Raw genomic sequence first — 19558 nt, 5'->3', positions numbered from 1 at the left:
CTGTAAAGAAATATTAAAGTGCTAAATTTATAATGGTTTACCTGGAAGTACCTTTGGAGTTGGTGTCATTAGCTGTGCCCAATTCTCTTATAGATTCCCCATCTCCTATTGCTGCAAGAACACTGACATTAGTGGCTAAGTCTGTGCAGAACTTAGCAAATCTTGTGGAATTTGGAGCTAAGGTAAAAACATTTTGATACTTTAAAATGTCATTTTTGAGTGAAACCTCAACACGACAAAACCATAAAATATAAGTAAATTTTCAACAATGGATATTTCATAATTTATGATATTATTGGTATGTTCACATATTTAATGTTTTTAGATTTTAATTTTAATAATGGAATTTTTAAAACCACTGTTTTAGCTAGTATAGAAAACTTTTTTCAGTATAATTTCCAGTATAATCAAAGTCTTCCATTTTTAAATATAAAAATCAATTACCATATTTTAAAATGTACCCCAGTTGATTTGTTATGTATTACATACTAAACATTCTCTGTAATATTAAAATTTAGATGAGTTTTTAAACAACCCATATGTAATCCTACTAAGGACAATTGACTATTAATATGTCACCTGCTTCTATCATTATTAAACTTCTTGTTGTATCTGGAAATATGTAATTATTTTTCTTAATCCTTATTTAATGCCATCATGTAAATGTTAAGTAGTCTTCTACTGGATACTTAGATGACTTCCAGTTTGTCACTGTGCCTTATATCTGTATCTATCTACACACACACACACACACTTCCTTTCAAACTTGTCCAGTTATTTCTTTAAATGAACTTTGGAGCAGAATTACTAAGTCAGAAGACTTTTTGCTTCTCTCAGCCTTGCCAAAACTCAGCTATTATTACTCTTCTATTTTTGACAATCTGATAGGCATACCACTTTGTGTCTCCTTATTTCATCACTTTTAGACTATATGATTTTTCATGTCTAGGTCTTATCTCACTTTACTGAGTTTAAAAGAGCTTGTGTTAATACTAAACTTTTCCTATTGTAACATAGCATGTTTTAGGATACGTTTAAGACTTTAGAAAGAAGCTGTTTGTAGCCTGACTTAGCTTTTGAATGTATCTGAATTCTGAGGCAGGTTATGACTACTCATTTTTTATTGCAGTCCTTATCATACTGTATTTTAATTTATTATATTCTCTGCTAGATTCTAATAACCTCTGGGTACTTGGCAAGTAATTATTTTCTCAGTAATTATTTTTGAATAACCTACATATAAACAGTTTGTTTCTGCTAGGCTATGTATGCTAATTTTTTTTCATCCAGAATTTGCTCATTAAAAATATACCCCTATTCCTTAGAATAGCTGCTTGCTTATATTAGAAGGAAAATAGTCATTTTATGATTAAATTCTTACAAATATGTTCTGCTACTGATAATATGACTTATAAGAATTTTTACTATATGTATGGTTTTTGTTACAGATCAGATGCTTTTCATCCATATAGTAAGACTTTTATTTTTATATTTTTAGGAGCCTTACATGGAAGGTGTCAATCCATTCATCAAAAGTAATAAACATCGCATGATCATGTTTTTAGATGAACTAGGGGTATGTATATAATTTTTTAAGTATTTTGACACCTAAAAGCTTCTCTATCCAGAATTGGAAAAAAAAAAAATTCAGAAGCTGCATATTTTTGTCTACCTTCCTAAACAAATTATTTCATTTGATTATAATCATTTATTCTTACGATAAGTAGTTTTCACCAAGAATACAGTATTGTGGCTTTTGGATTTCTTGTGTCATTTTTCAGTTTCTGTCTTGTCTTTCGTTATCTTCTTAGCTGCCCACCTCACCACTATGTCAGTCTGCTGCTACTTTAGCTGCTTTAACAAAGTAGTGGAACTTGAAACGGTAAAATCAGTATTCAGTCTGGTAGTACTGTATTGACACAAAGTTACTTTATGAAACTTATCTGAAGATAATTAACATTGATTTCTATATGTTAGTTATGTGTTTGTGGCATAGTCCACAGATAATTATAGACCTAAATGGTTCTCGTTAACACTTGTCATGTAGCTCTTATATGTGCTGATGAGTTTGGACAAATTATACCAGTTTAATCATGAAAGTCAGTCTGAAAGAGCCTAGGAATTTTAAGTTTGGGTTGCCTTTAATCCATATTAAAGAGTTAATGCTTGCATTATTTACCCTCCAGATTTTTTTTTCTTTAAAAACAAAAAAACTTCATAGATTTAAAAAAAATTAGAAAAACCATTTGCTTAGAATAGCAGTAATAGTGCACGATATTTTGTCCTGTGATTGAAGAAAATGAAACCTGATTTTTGTGTGAATATTGAGGTCATAAAATCTATCAAATTGAATTTTAAGAGATTATTATGTATTAAATTTTATCTACTGTACCAGTTAGGATCTTTTCAGAAGAGATAGTAGTGTCGTATTTCTAAACGCAGTTTTATGATTCCCTTAAAGAATGTACCTGAACTTCCGGACACTACAGAGCATTCTAGAACTGACCTTTGCCGTGATTTAGCAGCATTGCATGAGATTTGTGTGGCCCATTCAGATGAACTGCGGACGCTCAGTAATGAGCGTGGTGCACAACAGGTAGGTTTTTGCAAGCCTTTGTTAACAATATTATTTCTTTACATGTAAGCACAATATCAGCATAAGATTCTTTGAGAGCTGATAAATAGCTAAATTACAATTAGTCTTTATTAATTATATTAAAAATTTAAGACTCTGAATCAAAATCCACAAAGATCTCAGCAAACAGGAATAAGCCCAGATTAAGATTACATATTTTTGATACCACAAAATGTCAAACCTTGCTTCTAAGCTAATGTGAACTCTATTGAAAAAATGGAGGTGTTTATACGCTTGGTGGTATGTATGAAGTGGTAAGTGAGCTAACAGTCAATCAGTAGTGATGTAGTGTTTTTCTGTCTGCTTCTGTCACACACACACAAACACACACACACACACCGTGCATGGCCAGGTAACTTTGCAAGCTCTCAAACACATGAGAATTATGCATGCGTTTTAAGATTGATAAAAACATTTCAAGATCCAGAGATTCTGGAATATGGCCTTAAAAACTAAGCACTGTCACCAGTGGCCAACACGTGGCAGGGACCTTACAGGAGAGGTTAACACGTTGGGTTCAGTGATTCCGAGTTCTCCTCAATCTGAGATTCTACAATTCTCATTTCTTCCCAGTTTAGATAATAATAGCACAATTCACTTAGGTTTCAATCACTTTAGAAGCTCAGGCAGAATATGTGCCATGAAGTGAAGTGGCTCAGTCGTGTCCGACTCTTTGCGACCCCGTGGACTGTGGCCTACCAGACTCCTCTGTCCATGGGATTCTCCAGGCAAGAGTACTGGAGTGGGGTGCCACTGCCTTCTCCAGGGGATATTCCCAGCCCAGGGATCGAACCCAGGTCTCCCATATTGGAGGCAGACACTTTAAGCTCTGAGCCACCAGGGAAGCCCCTAATATGTGCCATAGACCTACTTATATGCTGTTGGCATGTGAATTGCCTTCTTGCTACACTGGAGTTGGGTTCATTAAATGGCTTGCCTTGAATACTTTAAAAAATATATATATATATATTTTTGGAGAATCTGGCCCAATTAAGACTTTCTAAGAAAGATAAAGGAGCTGAATGATTTAATTTTAGGCCCAGTGTTGTCATTCTTTTCATGATTATAGCATTTGATTATAGCGTTCATTAGACTGTAGCCTGATTGCCCTTATGTGCTCTTACAGGGCTTGAGGTGTGTTATTTATAATGATAAATCTGTCTTCTGATAAGATGTTCTATCCTAGAGATTGTTCAGGCCCAAGCAGATATGAGAATGCCAACAGAAATGAGTTTGTTTAGAGAGTAAAAAATTATATCTCAACCAAAATAACATGACCAGAACTATTCAATCAAGGACTGAGTAATACATACTTAAATTGTATGCTTTTTTTGAGTAGAATGGTAATGTTATTTTATGAATCCCTTTGAGTTCATATGGTATTTTTCAAATCCAGGTTTCCTATCCCTGAGATTTGACAGAGCTTTCATTCATTTACTAATTATTTTCATATTGTTTTTCTTTGTCTAGCATGTACTGAAAAAGCTTCTGGCTATAACAGAACTGCTTCAGCAAAAACAAAACCAGTATACAAAAACTAACGATGTCAGGTAGCAGCCTTCGCCGCAGTGTTCTGCATGGATTCAGCATGCCCAAAATGGTAAATCACATCAGTATAATGTCTCCTTTGCTCTTGCCAAAAAAATAGCACACCTTTCCACATTCCAGTGATGTGTGAGCTATGCAAATAGAACTGAAGATTCTGCTGGGAACTGCTCCAGCAGCTTTGTAAGCTATATCTTTACCAACCTCTGAGCCTTGGTGTACAGATCACCTTTCACACAATGTTATGACTGTATCTTGAACTTTGAAAATATATTTTCAATACATTCAATTGCCAAAGTTTTGCTGTTTCTTGAGGAAAGAACTATGAAAAAGCATTCTCTGTTGACAATTGAGTATAACTGGATTGCAGACTGTTCTTACATTACTTCTTCCTGAATTAGGAATATGACCGTCTGACTGTTCAATTACTATTTGTATTTACAGTTTCCAGAATTTGCCATTACAATAGGAACAATCCTTGCTGTATACTTTTTTAAAATAACTGTGCTCTCTCTGCTGGAACTGTTGAAAGAAAATATATAGAGTGGATCTATTGCTCATCAGCTTTATTTTTTAAACGTACCACTTATTTTGTTGGAATTGTCAAAGACTGTATTTAGAACTCATAATGCTTTTGTTTAATGTTTACAACAGTAAATAGTTTGAATTCAATAAATATTATTGGTCATTGTGTACTGATCAATGCATGTTACCCATTCAACCATTTATAAATGACCAGTTTCTTCTGTATGTTAAAAAAAAACCTGGAATACTTTCCTTGAACATATTCATTAATTCCAAGTTGATTTTTTAAATTATGCGAACACTTTGATCAGCCACTGAACAACTATCCATCTTTGACCTTCTGACTACTTGTTGTATCTGCTGGATATTTAGTTTGATTGTATAGTTTTATTTGCTTCTGTATGTGTATTTTTGTGAATTATTCACAGGGTTAAGTTAAAATAAAACCAAGGGATATCTTAAAATTGATTACTTCTGTCTAAATACAGCTAAACATTTAATTTCATTATTTTCTTCCTCCCTTAGGGGCAGTTCAAAATTTAGTACCAGAGCAAGGCCCAGGGAAAAGATAAAATTTGAGTTTTTTTTTTTCTGGCTAATGGTCTCTTTTGAAGGATTCTATTAATTCATTATGTACTTGTTAACAATTCTTTCCCTCCCATAATTGTCCAGGGGGAGACAAGGCATACAAGGTGGTTCTAAACAAGTACGTATTGAGAAAAGCATTTCCCACAATAAAGAAAAATTTTCTAAAGGCCTACGTTCTAACAGAAACACTATTTCTTCCTGTATTTTAAGCATTAGAGGGATAGAATACAGTGTTAAACTTGAGGGTTCACAAAATTTCTACATAGTATAATTTTAAGTATTAAATGCTGGTATTTGTATGGAGGTAGCTAGCCCTAATGGAGAAGGCAATGGCACCCCACTCCAGTACTCTTGCCTGGAAAATCCTATGGACGGAGAAGCCTGGTGGGCTGCCGTCTATGGGGTCGCACAGAGTTGGACACGACTGAAGCGCAAAGCCCTAAAGTAGCTGCAATTTTACAAGTTGAACAGTGTTACCAAAATACTCAGCATTATCCAGTGTGCCTTTCTTTTCAGCTAGACAGTGGTATGCCATTTGGACTCCTTTGGTGTTCTAGGATAAACTAGAAGGGACACAGGCTAGTGATATCTCTGAAAATGTTTTGAAAATAAAAAGGTCCAGATTTGAGTGCTTGGCAATTTGGTTCTCTCCCTCTACTCACACCTCAGTTTTAACCATACTAACCTACCTGCCCTTTCCTGATCTCAACTACTCCTCCTCCTCCTGCCTTTTATTAAAAAGACAAAAACAAAAACACACAAATATAAAGAAAGACACCCTGCTTTTCATATTTAATGACATGCTTATCTCTTAAAACTGGAAAAAAAACTTGTTATTTACCTTTGTAGGACTTAGAGTCACTTAGCTGATCAATGATGAAATAAAACCTCTACACGTCTTTTTTTTTTAAGGGGCTTGGTAGGAAAATCTTCAGAGATAAATATGGACCTTGCTCTGATGCCAAACTTTAGTGACCTAAAAGAGAAACAAGCTACTTAACTGTGGACAGTTTGCCTTCCTGTCTAGAGCCTGGAGCGCTGCTGCTTCATCGGGACTGTACTGGAGGATCGGCAGTTTCGGCTTCTCCCCCTTCACTTTCCTAAGATCATACTTTATGAATTTTATTCCTCTCATTTCTCAATGAGAAGGAAACTAAAACCAAAAAGCTCAAGCCTAAAATACAAAGAATTATTAATGAATATGCATATAGTAAATTTTACTTTCAAAATTTGAAATGTAATTAAATGGTACCTATACTTTATGGAAAAGTGTATCCTGGGAGGTACTGACACTGAGGAGAGGTGTGTATCTGGAAAATTGGGATTTAGGACAATTGCATTTCTAAGAATTTCTTTAACCCCATTTTCTAGCCAAAAAAAAAACGGACTGAACATCATAATTTGGTTCCAACTCTAGAAACTAAGATCACAGTTAAATAATTAAATGCTATAACAACTTAGATTATGACACTTTATATAAAACAACATTGGCAAATTATAGCTTTAATTTGTTATCAATCATGATGGGTTAAGGTTACCCAAACCTGGTGTTACTCTGGCTCCTTTGAAGATGTTTTATTTCACATAAAGCTACCCTGAAAGGAAAAAATTTTAAATAACATAAATAGAAAAGTTTAATATATTTTGATGCTTTCATAAATAAAGTTAAATGCCAGACATGCTTCATCCATCTGATGATTAGTTAGCATTGACAAATCAATTTCAAATGGCTAGAGAGAATCTACCAGGTCATCGTCAGTCCATTCTTCCTAAGAAGGAAAGAAAATGTCATAAGGATAACAGTGTACTGAAACATAACCAGTATTGTTTACCTTCTTGCCTCTCTTTAGGAAACTGTTCTTTTGCTTTGTTGAATATACGGTAAATAAATCAGGAGAATGTGTAGCAGTTTAACCTTACAATAATACGGTGTGGTCTTACCAGGTTAGCCTAGTGACAGGAATCGGTGTTTCAGTTTTGACGTTCTGGGTCTGATTATTCATTATCTGACTTGACATGTACAATTTTCTTAAAACGAGGGTAGGAGAAGACTCCTTGAAGATCAAGAAGTATATCTACTACCTTCTATAACCTTAGGAAGGATTCTTCATCAAGTAACTATTATACTACTTCAGAACAGGCCAAAACAGAAGTGAGAAAAATTCCTCCAATAATGGCCAAGATTAATAAAAGATACAAAAGAAAGCTTTCCAGTACCTCTCTCTATAATGCTTGTACTCTAGAACAATAAAACCTTAACATTATGGTTGTACCAGAATATACAACAGTAATTTACATTTTACCTTTGGAGAACATACCTCCTCATGTTTGGATTTCTTTGAAACATAATCATCATCTTCGTAACCTTTTCTCTTCTTCCTATAATTAAGCATCCATCAATAAGCAATCTAATATGGGCAACAGAATAAGTTAGCAAGGCTATCAGATATATTTACTGAAGACCAAAGCCTGGATAAATGGAAAGAGGTGAAAAGTTCGGATAGGAAAACTCTTTCAAATTACTCTCTGAATTCAATGCAATTCTAGTTACACTCCAAAAACAATGACTTGTGGACTTAGCAAGTCAAACTCTGACCTGGGAAAGATTAGCAAAAGAATCTGAAAACAAAGCAAGGGGGATCTTGTCCTTCACGACATCAAAATATACACCTATATTTGTAAACTATGGTAATTAAAAATGTGGCACAGTTGTCCCTTGATATCTGAGGGGGACTGGTTCCAGGAACCCCCAGAATACCCAAATCCTCACATGCTCAGGTCCCTTATATAAAATGGCAATGGTAGAGTGGTGCTCTGCATCCAGAGGGCTGACTGTATCAGCAAAGAATCACAGAGATCAACGATCAGAGCAGACGGGCGAAAAACGAAGTATATACAGGGATTTAATCTGTAATAAACGAGTATTTAAAATAACTAAGAATCAAAGAGAATTTTAAATGGCTGGTACAATGGGTTACTTATTTGAACAAAAATTTTAATATTATGAGATTTCTACCTCAGACCAGGCACAAATAATTGTAAATGGTTTTTACAGCTGAACAAAAGGCAAAATAATACTTTAGGGTAAGAAAAGGTGTTTAGATGTTAAGAGAGTGAAGCAAAAGACATGTTGCCTACATCACAAAGTGAAAGGAACAACGGAAGAAAATAGTTGTATGATACATAGAAAAACGTCAAGAAAATGACACCGGGAAATTGAGTAGGGCTTATAATTATGCAATGCAGAAGACACACAAGGGATTCTTAAACACAGAAATATCAATGCCTCAAAGTAATAGGGGAAATGAAAACTAAAAGATACTATTTTCTTTTTTACCCAGACTGGCAACAGTTAAAGATTGACAGTATTAAATGTTGTACAATTTATATGATAAGAGTGGAAAATTATTTCTTCTACACATACATAGAGAAAAGCTTGGCAGAGGTAAATGCCTCTCGGGTCACAACTGGGACTGGAGTTTGGTCAAAGAGAACTTTGGTTTACCTGTATTAACTGGCTTTAATAATGATAATATATATTACTTGTATACTGAAAAAAGATAAAAGAATCTTAAAGACCAAGGAAAAATATTTTATCCCAAAGCAATGCTTGTAACTGTGGGTCCATGGACCGATGATGTTGGTCCACGAACAATTTCCAGTGTGCAATAAGTACAGAAACTGAGTGTATGTTTAGAAACTTTATAGCAATTTGATAGAATAATTTATGACTGTTAAATCTAATAAAATTTAAGCTTATCTTTATGTGTTTTTTCTTTTTTCAGTAATTGGTAACATTTTACGAAGTATAAACATCTGTAATGGGCTAGAAATAAAATCAACAGTCCCTTCCAGACAGTTTGAGAAGCACCACTTAAGTATTCATGCAAGATTTGACTGACACAGTACAAAGCAGATGGTCACCTGGAATATTATGTAAATTCTAGCAATTAAGAATTTTCAATTACAGTCCTCTACGTAGCTATGAGAGTTAACATTAACAGTTCAATGGTCTAATTCAGAGGTTGACAAAATTTTCTTTAAAAAGGCCAGATTGTAAGTATTTTAGGCATGTAGGCCATGCAGTTTCCATCACAACTACCCAACTCTGTTACTGGGTGAAAATAGCCACAGACAATAATGCAAACTAGTGGCTGTACCTATGCCCCAAGGAGACTTTCTGTGAACAGGCACTGGCCCAGACTTGGCGTATGGGCTATAGTCTGGCAACCCCTGGTCGAAGCCCATGTCAAAATCAACATGAAAAGATTATCAATCAGTGCTGCAGTGCTTTTCATTAGTCAACATTTTTCTTACTTCTCTGTAACCATTCCTTCCTTCTAGTCACCACAGAAACCCAGGAGTGAAATTTATCAATTTTAAGTTCTGTGCTAAGCCATGTTTTGCAGTTACAACTACAAATATCATAAAAGTGTCTCATATTTTACACACTATAACTTTAAAGAGTCATGTGTACCTGATATGAAGGCCTTAATGCTGTGCTGGCTTACATATTATCTGATAGTGTAGGGACTATATAAAGATCAAAAACATTTTAAATGCATCTTGACTGTTAAGATGCCAGGGCTAATTCCCAGTAAACTTTACAGACTACAGTCCACGAAGAGAAGTTTCACCATTCCTATTGCCCTGCCCAGATCTTCAACTGTTCAAACACCTAAAAGGTTTAAGTAGATATTTCAAGTTGCAAAGCATAAAGAGCCCAGGTACAGTGATTTCCACATTCAGCCTACAAATCAAAAAAACAGCATTATGGTGTTCCTTGTGGCTGCAAGAAGACACTGAACAGCACATCTGCCTATTGGTTCTGTCTTCAGCATAAAATTACCACAGAGAAAATATGCCAAGTTTCTCTACCTTAGCTAATAGATGTTAAGTCTAGAATAGTGCACTTGTCTTCAGATGAGGGAACCAGACCACAAAGAACCCAAAGATTAAAAAGGCAAGAAGTAGGTTCAGGAATTCCCTAGGAAGACTGCCCCGTGGATCCCACAATAATGGGACAGGGCCTGCAAGCTGAAGGACACGTCAGTCAGAGCAGAAGCAGAATATACTCTTGAAACTCAAACTCATAATAATTTATTATGTTGTGTTTAATCCTATTAGAAATCTCCACTCAAAAAAAAAGCAGATTTGGGGGTAAGTCAGTCTTCCCCACATGAACAAAACTTACCAGTTAAATAATTCACTTTTAAAGACTAGCTGCTGCTGCTGCTAAGTCGCTTCAGTCGTGTCCGACTCTGTGCGACCCCATAGACGGCCTCCCACCAGGCTCCCCCGTCCCTGGGATTCTCCAGGCAAGAACACTGGAGTGGGTTGCCTTTTCCTTCTCCAATGCATGAAAGTGAAAAGTGAAAGTGAAGTCGCTCAGTCATGTCTGACTCTAGCGACCCCATGGACTGCAGCCTACCAGGCTCCTCCGTCCATGGGATTTTCTAGGCAAAAGTACTGGAGTGGGGTGCCATTGCCTTCTCCAAAAGACCAGCTGGACACAGTAACAACTCTATTCTTGAATGGCAGTCTCACATCTACTTACGTAACTACATTAAGTGCAAGCTCAGCAGAGTGACACCTCTCCAGCTTCTGTTTCAGAGCAGCAACTTCTTCAGGTCTGGGTGGTTCGTATTTTTTTACCAAGTTCCTCATGCCTATGTGGAGATCAATAAAAGGATTTAAACCAGGTAATAAAAAGCCCTGTTCCCATAAGGTGGTTAAATAATTTCCCATCTAGTTTTGGGAACCAAAAACACTCCTGAAATGTGATTATTCTCAATATTAATATTGTTCCACATTAAAATCCAATGGCCACCATACTTCTCGTTCAAGTCATTACAGCCATCTGCTGCTTAGCCCACATCATGTACAGCAAAAAGGTAAACTTGCTCTACTAGTATTTTTTTTTCCAATCTTAACCATGGTTACTTTTTGCTCAAGTTTTACAGGCTGTTAAAAAAGCCCTACATGATTTAGTAAAGACATGCTTTGTCCCCAGCCACCAACCATATTCATAACATTCTATCCTACAGATAGACGGAGGGCTGAGTATACTTATTTACAAAGAAGGCCGTTATTACATAATTGGTAATGAAGGTAGGATGCTTAGTAAAAACACGTCAGCCATCCTTTGCTTTAACAAAATGGAAAACTTAGACAATGAAGTATCACCAAGAAAATAAAAATGTCCTCATTAAGCTAAAAAATTCAGTGACTTTAAAATCGCAGAAACATCCTCTACCTAGTCTATATTTAATTCAACTACAATAAACCAAAGACCATAAAGCACAAGATTTATTAGGGGAATGAGAGATCCAGGGCTTGTTAGTCAGCCATGTGCTCCAAGTGACTGACTGACTTCATAATGCAAGTAAAGTGGTGTTTTCAACTAAATTAATACTTGTGACAGCACCCTAAGGACAGTATCTGTGTGTGAAAAATTATGAATAAGATATCTTAATATCATTAAAGCTCTGAGTGTTAACAAGAGCTATTCTTATAGTAAAACAAGTGGAGTAAAATAAAGCTCCTGAGAGAATCACTAACAAAACTGTCACGTGTATACACACAGCACAGTGAGTTACCTTTAAGATCTCTGCTGCTGCTGCTAAGTTGCTTCAGTCGTGTCCGACTCTGTGCGACCCCATAGACGGCAGCCCACCAGGCTCCCCCGTCCCTGGGATTCTCCAGGCAAGAACACTGGAGTGGGTTGCCATTTCCTTCTCCAATGCATGAAAGTGAAAAGCCAAAGTGAAGTCGCTCAGTCATGTCCGATTCTTCGAGACCCCATGGACTGCAGCCCACCAGGCTCCTCCGTCCATAGGATTTTCCAGGTGAGAGTACTGGAGTGGGGTGCCGTATCTACTAAATTCCCTGATCCTTGTGTCTATGGCCAAATCACAATTAGCTTTGGAAGTGAACCCTCTAGTGGTAAAACTGAAAACCTACAGTTTTATGATTCTTAAATCACAAATTCATTTTTCTCAAAGAGAGAAGCCCTCAAGAACATTTCCAGCAAAGAACTTACATAGTCTGAAGCATCTTGACTTTTGAAACATAAAAGATGTAAGTACTCCATCATCCAAGATCAAGATCTGCAATCTCATATTTCAGTATTTAAATTACAGATTTTATTAACAAGGACAACTGGCACAAACGGTTTGGAAACACTGATTTAACCCTAAAGAATAGCCCAGCAGCCCTGAGCATGCAGTGTGACACAGGCAAGAATGAAAACGGAGAGGACTGGCTAACCTAGCCAGTAAGTTACGTGGCGGTTCTAACTCAACTCAACCTAACGTACAGCTAAGCGAACTATCTATATTTAGTATCTTGTAATAACCTATAATGGAAAAGAATCTGAAAAAGAACATATATATATACACACACATATATATATAACTGAATCACTTCAACATACACCTGAAACTAACCCAAATATATTTTTAAAAAGTTAAAGGGAAAAAAACACACAAAAACCCAAACCCTCAAGACAGTGTTTCTCAGCATCGACAGTATTGACAGCAGTTTGGGCTAGATGATTCTTTGTCATGAAGTGCTGTGTTAGTTTCCTAAGGCTGCTGGTTAAAAACTACCACAAACTTAGTAGGCTTGTTAAAATCACAGGATGGATTCCCCGACAGTTCTGAAGCCCAAGAGTCTGAAATCAGTTTCACTGGGCCAAAGCACAGACACTGGCACAGGGGTTTCTCTGGGGGCTTCTGTTCCCACCTCTGGTGGCTAGCAGCATTCCTCAGCTGTGGTTACATTACTCCAATGTTTAGGGCTGGCATCTTCAAATCTCTCTATTCTGTCTTTACATTGCCTTCTCTGTCATACCTCCTTTGCCTTCCTCTATTAGGGACACTTGTGATTACATTTAGGCTCTATCTGGATAATCCAAGATAATGTCCTTAACTTGATCAAATCTGCAAGGCCCCCCCCCCTTTTTTTTTTTTACCATATAAAGCAACCACATTCAGTTTCCAGGGATTATGACGTGGCTATCTTTGGGGAGCCACTTTTCAGCCTACCAAGGGGCTGTGCTGTGAGTTCTGAAATGTACAGCAGCACCCTTACCTCCATACTAGATGATGGTAGCAGCCACAAACACCCCACCCCAAAGTCGTAACAACCAAGAATGTTCATAGACGGGAAAAAAGAAAATTCACCCCGTTAAGAATCATGGCTTTTGTAATATCAGGTGAGGAAGTGACTAGCAAATGGCACACGTTAACTAATTAAAGCTAATTTATCTACAAAATAGAAGTTTCAAATTTAATTAGCCTTTAGTTCCCTAAGACCTTTTTTAGTGCTCATCATATTTGCATACACTTTAAAAGGGCCTTGTTTTGAATCTCAACCCTTTGTGAATCTCAATATTTTTCACTTTCCTAAAAAGTTATGTGTAAAAACTACTTCGTGTGCCTTCTATTTGTTTTTCACCTTCATGATACAATAATAAATCTAAACAATAACTTGTAATTTCAAGTTAAAATACCAGTAAGTTATTTATTTACAAAGTAGCTCTGTGATAGAAGAACATTTTATAAAGCGTTCTGTTTTACTTACTTTTCATTATATCTAGTAATTGGGACAAGGAAGTTCTGTTCTCCTTGAGCATCAGACTTTCTGATAAATAACTGGAAAAGACAGGGAAAAAATGTTTTAATCTATTGCACACATCGAGAAAATATGACATCATAAATTATTTTTCTTCATGTTCTTCATCAAGGTGAATTTTTAAATAAATTTACTTGAAAACTGTTAAATAACAATACTTTGACCTTTACTAAAACTATAATCTCTCTCTCTTACAGTCTTAAGAATCTACTACAACTTGTATTAGGTTAAAAATGCTTAATGTTCAAGTTAATTTGTTTAACTTCCATAATATGTTGAGGGAAAATGATATGAAAATATTAGTAACAATACTCAATAATACTTTTTTTTTTTTTAAATCAACCATACTTTAATAGCATAATTTTTAAAAAATCTTAACAGCTGAAAGCCACTCATCCCCACAACCAGTAATCATGTTCTAGAGAAGATGACAGAGGCTCAGAATGGGCCAAGTCACTGGGTCATGGAGCGGAGAACCTCAGATTGGCACTGGCTGTTCTGATCAAGAGGCCAGAAATATCCACCTCTGTGGCACAGGGCCTGCTGCTCAGGGATCAGGACTAAAAACATCTTTCTACATCAGACTTCAGAATCACTTCAAAATCTTGAAGTAGAACTGAATCCTGGTGTTGTCCTGGTCATCATCTGCCCTTTTGTGCCTCAGCTCTGCAAAGGCTCCTAGACCCTTCTGAGGCAGCACTTTACATCTGACCCAGGAGGACGAAAGACATATGACGTATCTATATTGCATGGACACAAATTCAGGCAGCATCCTAAGAGGGTAACTGCCGCGCCGCTCCGCTCAGTCAGCCCGCAGCGCCGCAGTAGCTGCTACCCGACTTCATTTTCTCCGGCTTTAAGGAAAACCGGATCAGCTGATCGCGCTCCGGCTCCTCGGCCCCCTCCCCAGCTGCCGCTCGCTGTCCGGGGGCCTCTCCTCCCCCGCCTCCTCCCGCGCTCTGCTCCGCCCCTCGCGCCCCTCCGCTCCGCCCTCAATAATACTTTTGATGTTAAGTGAAGTGAAGTTGCTCAGTCGTGTCCGACTCTGCGACTTCATGGACTGTAGCCTACGGGACTCCTCTGTCCATGGGATTTCCCAGGCAAGAATACTGGAGTGAGTTGCCATTTCCTTCTCCAGGGGAACTTCCCCACCCAGGGGTCTCCCGCATTGTAGGCAGATACTTTACTGTCTGAGCCACAAGGGAAGCCTTTGATGTTAAGTGTTTAATATTTAAACCCTAACTTCACTTTACAGGTGAGGAATCTGAGTCACAGGGACAGACAAGTCATGAATAAAGTCAGGGAGTAGCAGAACTGGAACGTGGCTCTAGTAAGGATTCTCTCACCCCTTATTATCAAGTCCATGTTAACTATAATTGCTCTTCTTGAGACAAACAGGTATTCCTGATAACCAGTAAGAGCATCACCCCATGCTTTACAAATCTATTACATCTTTTCTGCATCAAGTCCAAATCAAAAGTGTTAATACTGGGTTGGCCAAAAGGTTCATTTGGGACATCTTAGGAAAAACTTGAAAGAACCTTTTGGCCAACCCAGTAGTATTCCTTAATTGGACATAAAGCTCAGTTAACTCTTTTCCTGGAACCAATGATAGTATTTCTATATTTATATTTTTAGCCATTCTGAGGTTTTATATACTTGAACTTGATCTATAATTAATAACAGCCCAAGTGAACAGATTCCCAAAGTAACCTTTGAGAATAATCTTTCAAACATAAATGTAATAAAAACTGTTAATTTTTCTCTTAGGTGAAATAAAGTTACAAAATTTAGGACAATTTTTAAAGAAATTTTGTTGCTATATGTCTTTTAAACTATCAAAATTATTTAAATTCTATTACAACATTTTGATAACTACTTTTGCTATTATATTGTCTTCATCCAGTGTGAGAATTCATTTTAAATACGGAAATCAGTAACTCCCTTAACAGCAAATACATTTCTAGTTTTCAGTAATTCAAAGTAGCAATTAGTTTTTTCCCTTTTCCTTTCACGCTTCTGCCGTCTTTTTTTCTTTTCATTACCTAAAAAGTCAAACTAGGAGATGTGAAGTAAAGCTCTAAATCCAATGAAAAAGAAGAAACCCCAAACCAACAACAGAATATTCCGTAAGTAATTATCTTAAAACATCATTTAGAATATAACAACAGCACAAAGGCTTCCCCCTTTTGAAATCAGTAATCAACATAAAAGAAATTTCCGTGTATCCCAAAAGTTGGAAAGGAAGTCAGAAGTTAAAAATTATTTGAAAACATTTTCTCAAAGGTAAAAATGCCCAAATGTCTAGGCTCTGGGAATGCAACAAAAGTGTGTTTAATTTGTAGTGAGCCCAAGGGACTATGGGGCTTCCCTAGTGGCTCAGATGGTAAAGAATCTGCCTGCAATGCAGGAGATGGGGTTCAATCCCTGGATTGGGAAGATCTCCTGGAGAAGGGAATGGCTACCCACTCTAGTATTCTTGCCTGGAAAATTCCATGGACAGAGGAGCCTTGTGGGCTACAGTCCAAGGGGTTCCAAAGAGTTGGACAAGACTGAGCAACTAACACTACCAACTTGCAAGGTACTATAATTTCACCTTCACCTGCCTGAAATTATAACCAAACTTTTCTAAGATGAAATAAACTCTACTTTAGACCTTAGGATCCTTCATCCTTCTCTACTGATATAAGAACAATCTTACCATTGAAAAATTAGCATATAAACTGCATAAGATACAATGCTTAAACAGATTAAGCAAACAACTGGTTATCTAAATTGTGGAAATGACTTTCTTCCCTTACACTATGGAAGCTCCACATTTGCAAAATCCATAGTATCAATTTGTATGGCCGTCCTTCCTAACTAGAGCAAGGATAGCTTTTCAGTCTTAAATTTCTACAGTAGAGTGCATGATATATAGAAGGCAATCTTGGGGGAGGAAAAACTTCCACAAAGGTTTGCTTAGTAAATAAATGAAGGTATAGATCACTTTGGGATTAAATTTATATATTAATATACAACTGATGACTTCTGTTTATAGAGAAGAGGCATACCATAAATTAAACAAAATATAAACCCACAATCCCTTATCTTGGATTTGTTTTGAAATTCAGAATTATTCATGTTTTAGAAAGCTAACATGTGTATATACCATGAAATGTGAAATATTTCAGAGTATATATACACTGCCCCAATGTCTCTGGGGCTGTATCCTGTAATCAGTTATATTAATAGCTATGCAAGGAATCTTACAAATATTCCCATTCAGTTGAATAAAGACTAAATCACATCTGTTCATGTTTCCTGCCACCATATCAATGGATTTTGAAATTACAGACAAGGGATTACAAACATAGAAAAGTTTAAATTTAGAAAGTTTTATCATCTTTCTTCCTCAGCTATTTTAGGAATGAATCAAGCAGAAGTTCAAAGGTATAAAGAAATTAAATGTGAAAGTTTAAAAAGTCTAACTTACTACTTGCCTGGGCTTAAGTTAATTATAAATGAATATAATAAGTATCTAGTTAACCTCTGTACAAGATATTACTGTAAGAATCACGTGAATTTAATTCATGTGCTTATCACAGAACTCAGTTCTCAGTGTGCACTTGTGTATCAGCTATTATCGTCTACAGCTCACTGAAACTCATTTGGACATTCTCTAAAGCATCCCTCACTCAACAAGTCTTTACTGGATTCCATGTGCCATCCATGAAGATTAATGATAAAACAAGGCAGATGTATTCATTGTACTCACACTGCTTACCAGTTCACAAAACTTCTAAATTTTCCATATATTGATAGCTGTTATCAATCTTTTGTTAACAGTAGATTTAATTCTACTTTGATCATAAATGGATCATTTTAGCTCAAAAATATCTTACTCAGTTTTTAAATATTTCCTTAAAAGGTGCTTCCAAGTCTTCCCTCAGTTGTCCTCACCGATGCTCAAGCATAAGAACATGAAAGACTGCAGTCACAAAGTGAACCTTACTTAAAAACCTGGGACTCCAGGAAGGAATAAACTGAGGGACTGAGTCTGATCGAAGTTAAAACACAAAACAATACCTTTCCATAGTAATTCCTGCTCTGGATGCACTAGATAAAATGGCAGTCAGAGCAATCTGGGAAGGTGTGTATAAAAGGTGAGCATCCGTCAATGCAACTCTATTAAGAAAGTCATCAGCTGTTTTCCTCAAAATCTCTGGATTCTCCAACAGGGGATAGCGAGTCTAGAAAGAGAGTTTGCAAATGTTATCACTTCTGAAAGTTTAATGGAGTAATAACAAGACAAAAATATTTATATAAACCAGAAAGTGCTTAACACAGAACACTTTTATAAGTATAGCCACTTTTATATGTGTAAGCCACATTTAGAAACCAAAGCACCACTTCATTTTGATTTGAAATTCTTTCTACCAAAAATTTACTTTTTGGAAGTAAATGGAAATGAATCTTGGTTTGATTATAGAATGATTTTTAGTATATGCCTAAGATATATGAACCATCCCTTGTAAATGCTCAGTCATGTCCAACTCTCTTGCCACTCAATGAACTGCAGCCTGCTAGGCTACTCTGTCCGTGGAATTTCCCAGGCAAGAACACTGGAGTGGGTTGCCATTTCTTCCTCGAGGGGATCTCCCCAACCCAGGGATCGAACCTGCGTCTCCTGCCTCTCCTGCACTGGCAGGCAGATTCTTTACCACTGAGCCACCTGATGTTCCCCTATTTTCTAACAATTTCTACCTAATGAACCCTAATCTTAAGCCCTCAGATATATTTCGGATATCCACATTCAAGTCCCAAAGCAGTTAGAAATCTTATACTCTGAAACAAAACAGCCAGAGTCAGTTGTGCAGTCAGACCCAGGTCTTGTCATTATCCCCAAATGCCTGCCCTGATATTACAACCCCAACATTCTGCTCTGACCACAGCGCTCCCTTTCCCAGGACCCAATACTTCACAGCTATTCTCTGACTTCCTCCTCAGAACCTCTGGATCCTTATCCCTATACTTGCTCCTACTCACCAGTGTCCACTGGTTCCGATTTTCCTCTTTAATTCCCTGCCCCAGTACGCTGCCAATGTATTTCCAGCAAAACGTCAATAGCAGTCAAACTCAACCAACCTTCTTTACAACTGTACCCAGATTTCTGGGTCCTGCTAAAGAAAACAATACAAGCAAGAGGTCCGGAAATATTCATATAAATTCAAGTTCACTGACCTCAAAACGGCTCTCAACACTGCCTAGATATGATGATAATATTCCGTTGAAAATGTGTTCTCCCCCTTTTTTGGTGATTAAACACTTTCCACCTGACTCAAAGTCTTTGATAATTCTCAGAAACTTCACTGCTCTCAGAAAATGAACTTTGCTGATAACAAAGACACTATTTCCTGCTACAGTCAGATCGCCAGGCATAACGTTATCCTTCCCTATGTTTTCCTCTTTTCCTCCATTAAGAGAAACAGCCAATTCTTCTACCTTGCTTCGAAATCCCGTGTCAGGCCCTTTCACCACACTCCAAAGGAAAACTCAAGCTACATATATTCGGTTACATTTTACTAGCTCTCTGCATCAGTTTCTTACACTAAACACAACAAAAAACTGTTCCTTTCTTCTAGCAGT

The 19558-nt window shown here is 36.8% G+C and overlaps 2 protein-coding genes across 6 annotated transcripts in view; one reads left to right on the top strand and one right to left on the bottom strand.

The window, feature by feature from the left end:
* The window catches only part of RASA1 (RAS p21 protein activator 1), a 113814-nt gene extending 104756 nt beyond the window's left edge, over nt 1–9058 (top strand). The window contains exons 22-25 of the mRNA XM_027545665.1: nt 94–182; nt 1499–1576; nt 2462–2596; nt 4106–9058. Coding sequence (XP_027401466.1) covers nt 94–182; nt 1499–1576; nt 2462–2596; nt 4106–4189 — 386 coding nt within the window. The 3' untranslated portion in view covers nt 4190–9058. The remainder of the gene's footprint in view (nt 1–93; nt 183–1498; nt 1577–2461; nt 2597–4105) is intronic.
* Nucleotides 6771–19558, bottom strand: part of CCNH (cyclin H) — a 30573-nt gene continuing 17785 nt past the window's right edge. Inside the window, exons 5-9 of one of the 5 annotated variants that reach the window (XM_027545664.1) lie at nt 17999–18162; nt 13880–13950; nt 10851–10962; nt 7612–7672; nt 6771–6888 (exon numbers count right to left, since the gene is read on the bottom strand). In XM_027545664.1, the coding sequence (XP_027401465.1) occupies nt 6874–6888; nt 7612–7672; nt 10851–10962; nt 13880–13950; nt 17999–18162 (423 nt within the window). In that variant the 3' untranslated portion in view covers nt 6771–6873. Of the gene's footprint in view, nt 7673–10850; nt 10963–13879; nt 13951–17998; nt 18163–19558 lie in introns of all 5 variants that reach the window. The other 4 variants (XM_027545661.1, XM_027545663.1, XM_027545662.1 and 1 more) reach the window with 4 other exon arrangements.

Source organism: Bos indicus x Bos taurus, chromosome 7 (assembly GCF_003369695.1).
Source record: "Bos indicus x Bos taurus breed Angus x Brahman F1 hybrid chromosome 7, Bos_hybrid_MaternalHap_v2.0, whole genome shotgun sequence".
In the NCBI taxonomy this organism is placed as follows: Eukaryota; Metazoa; Chordata; class Mammalia; order Artiodactyla; family Bovidae; genus Bos; species Bos indicus x Bos taurus.
The sequence above is the reverse complement of the archived record's forward strand: the minus strand, read 5'-3'. Positions and strand labels throughout refer to the sequence as shown.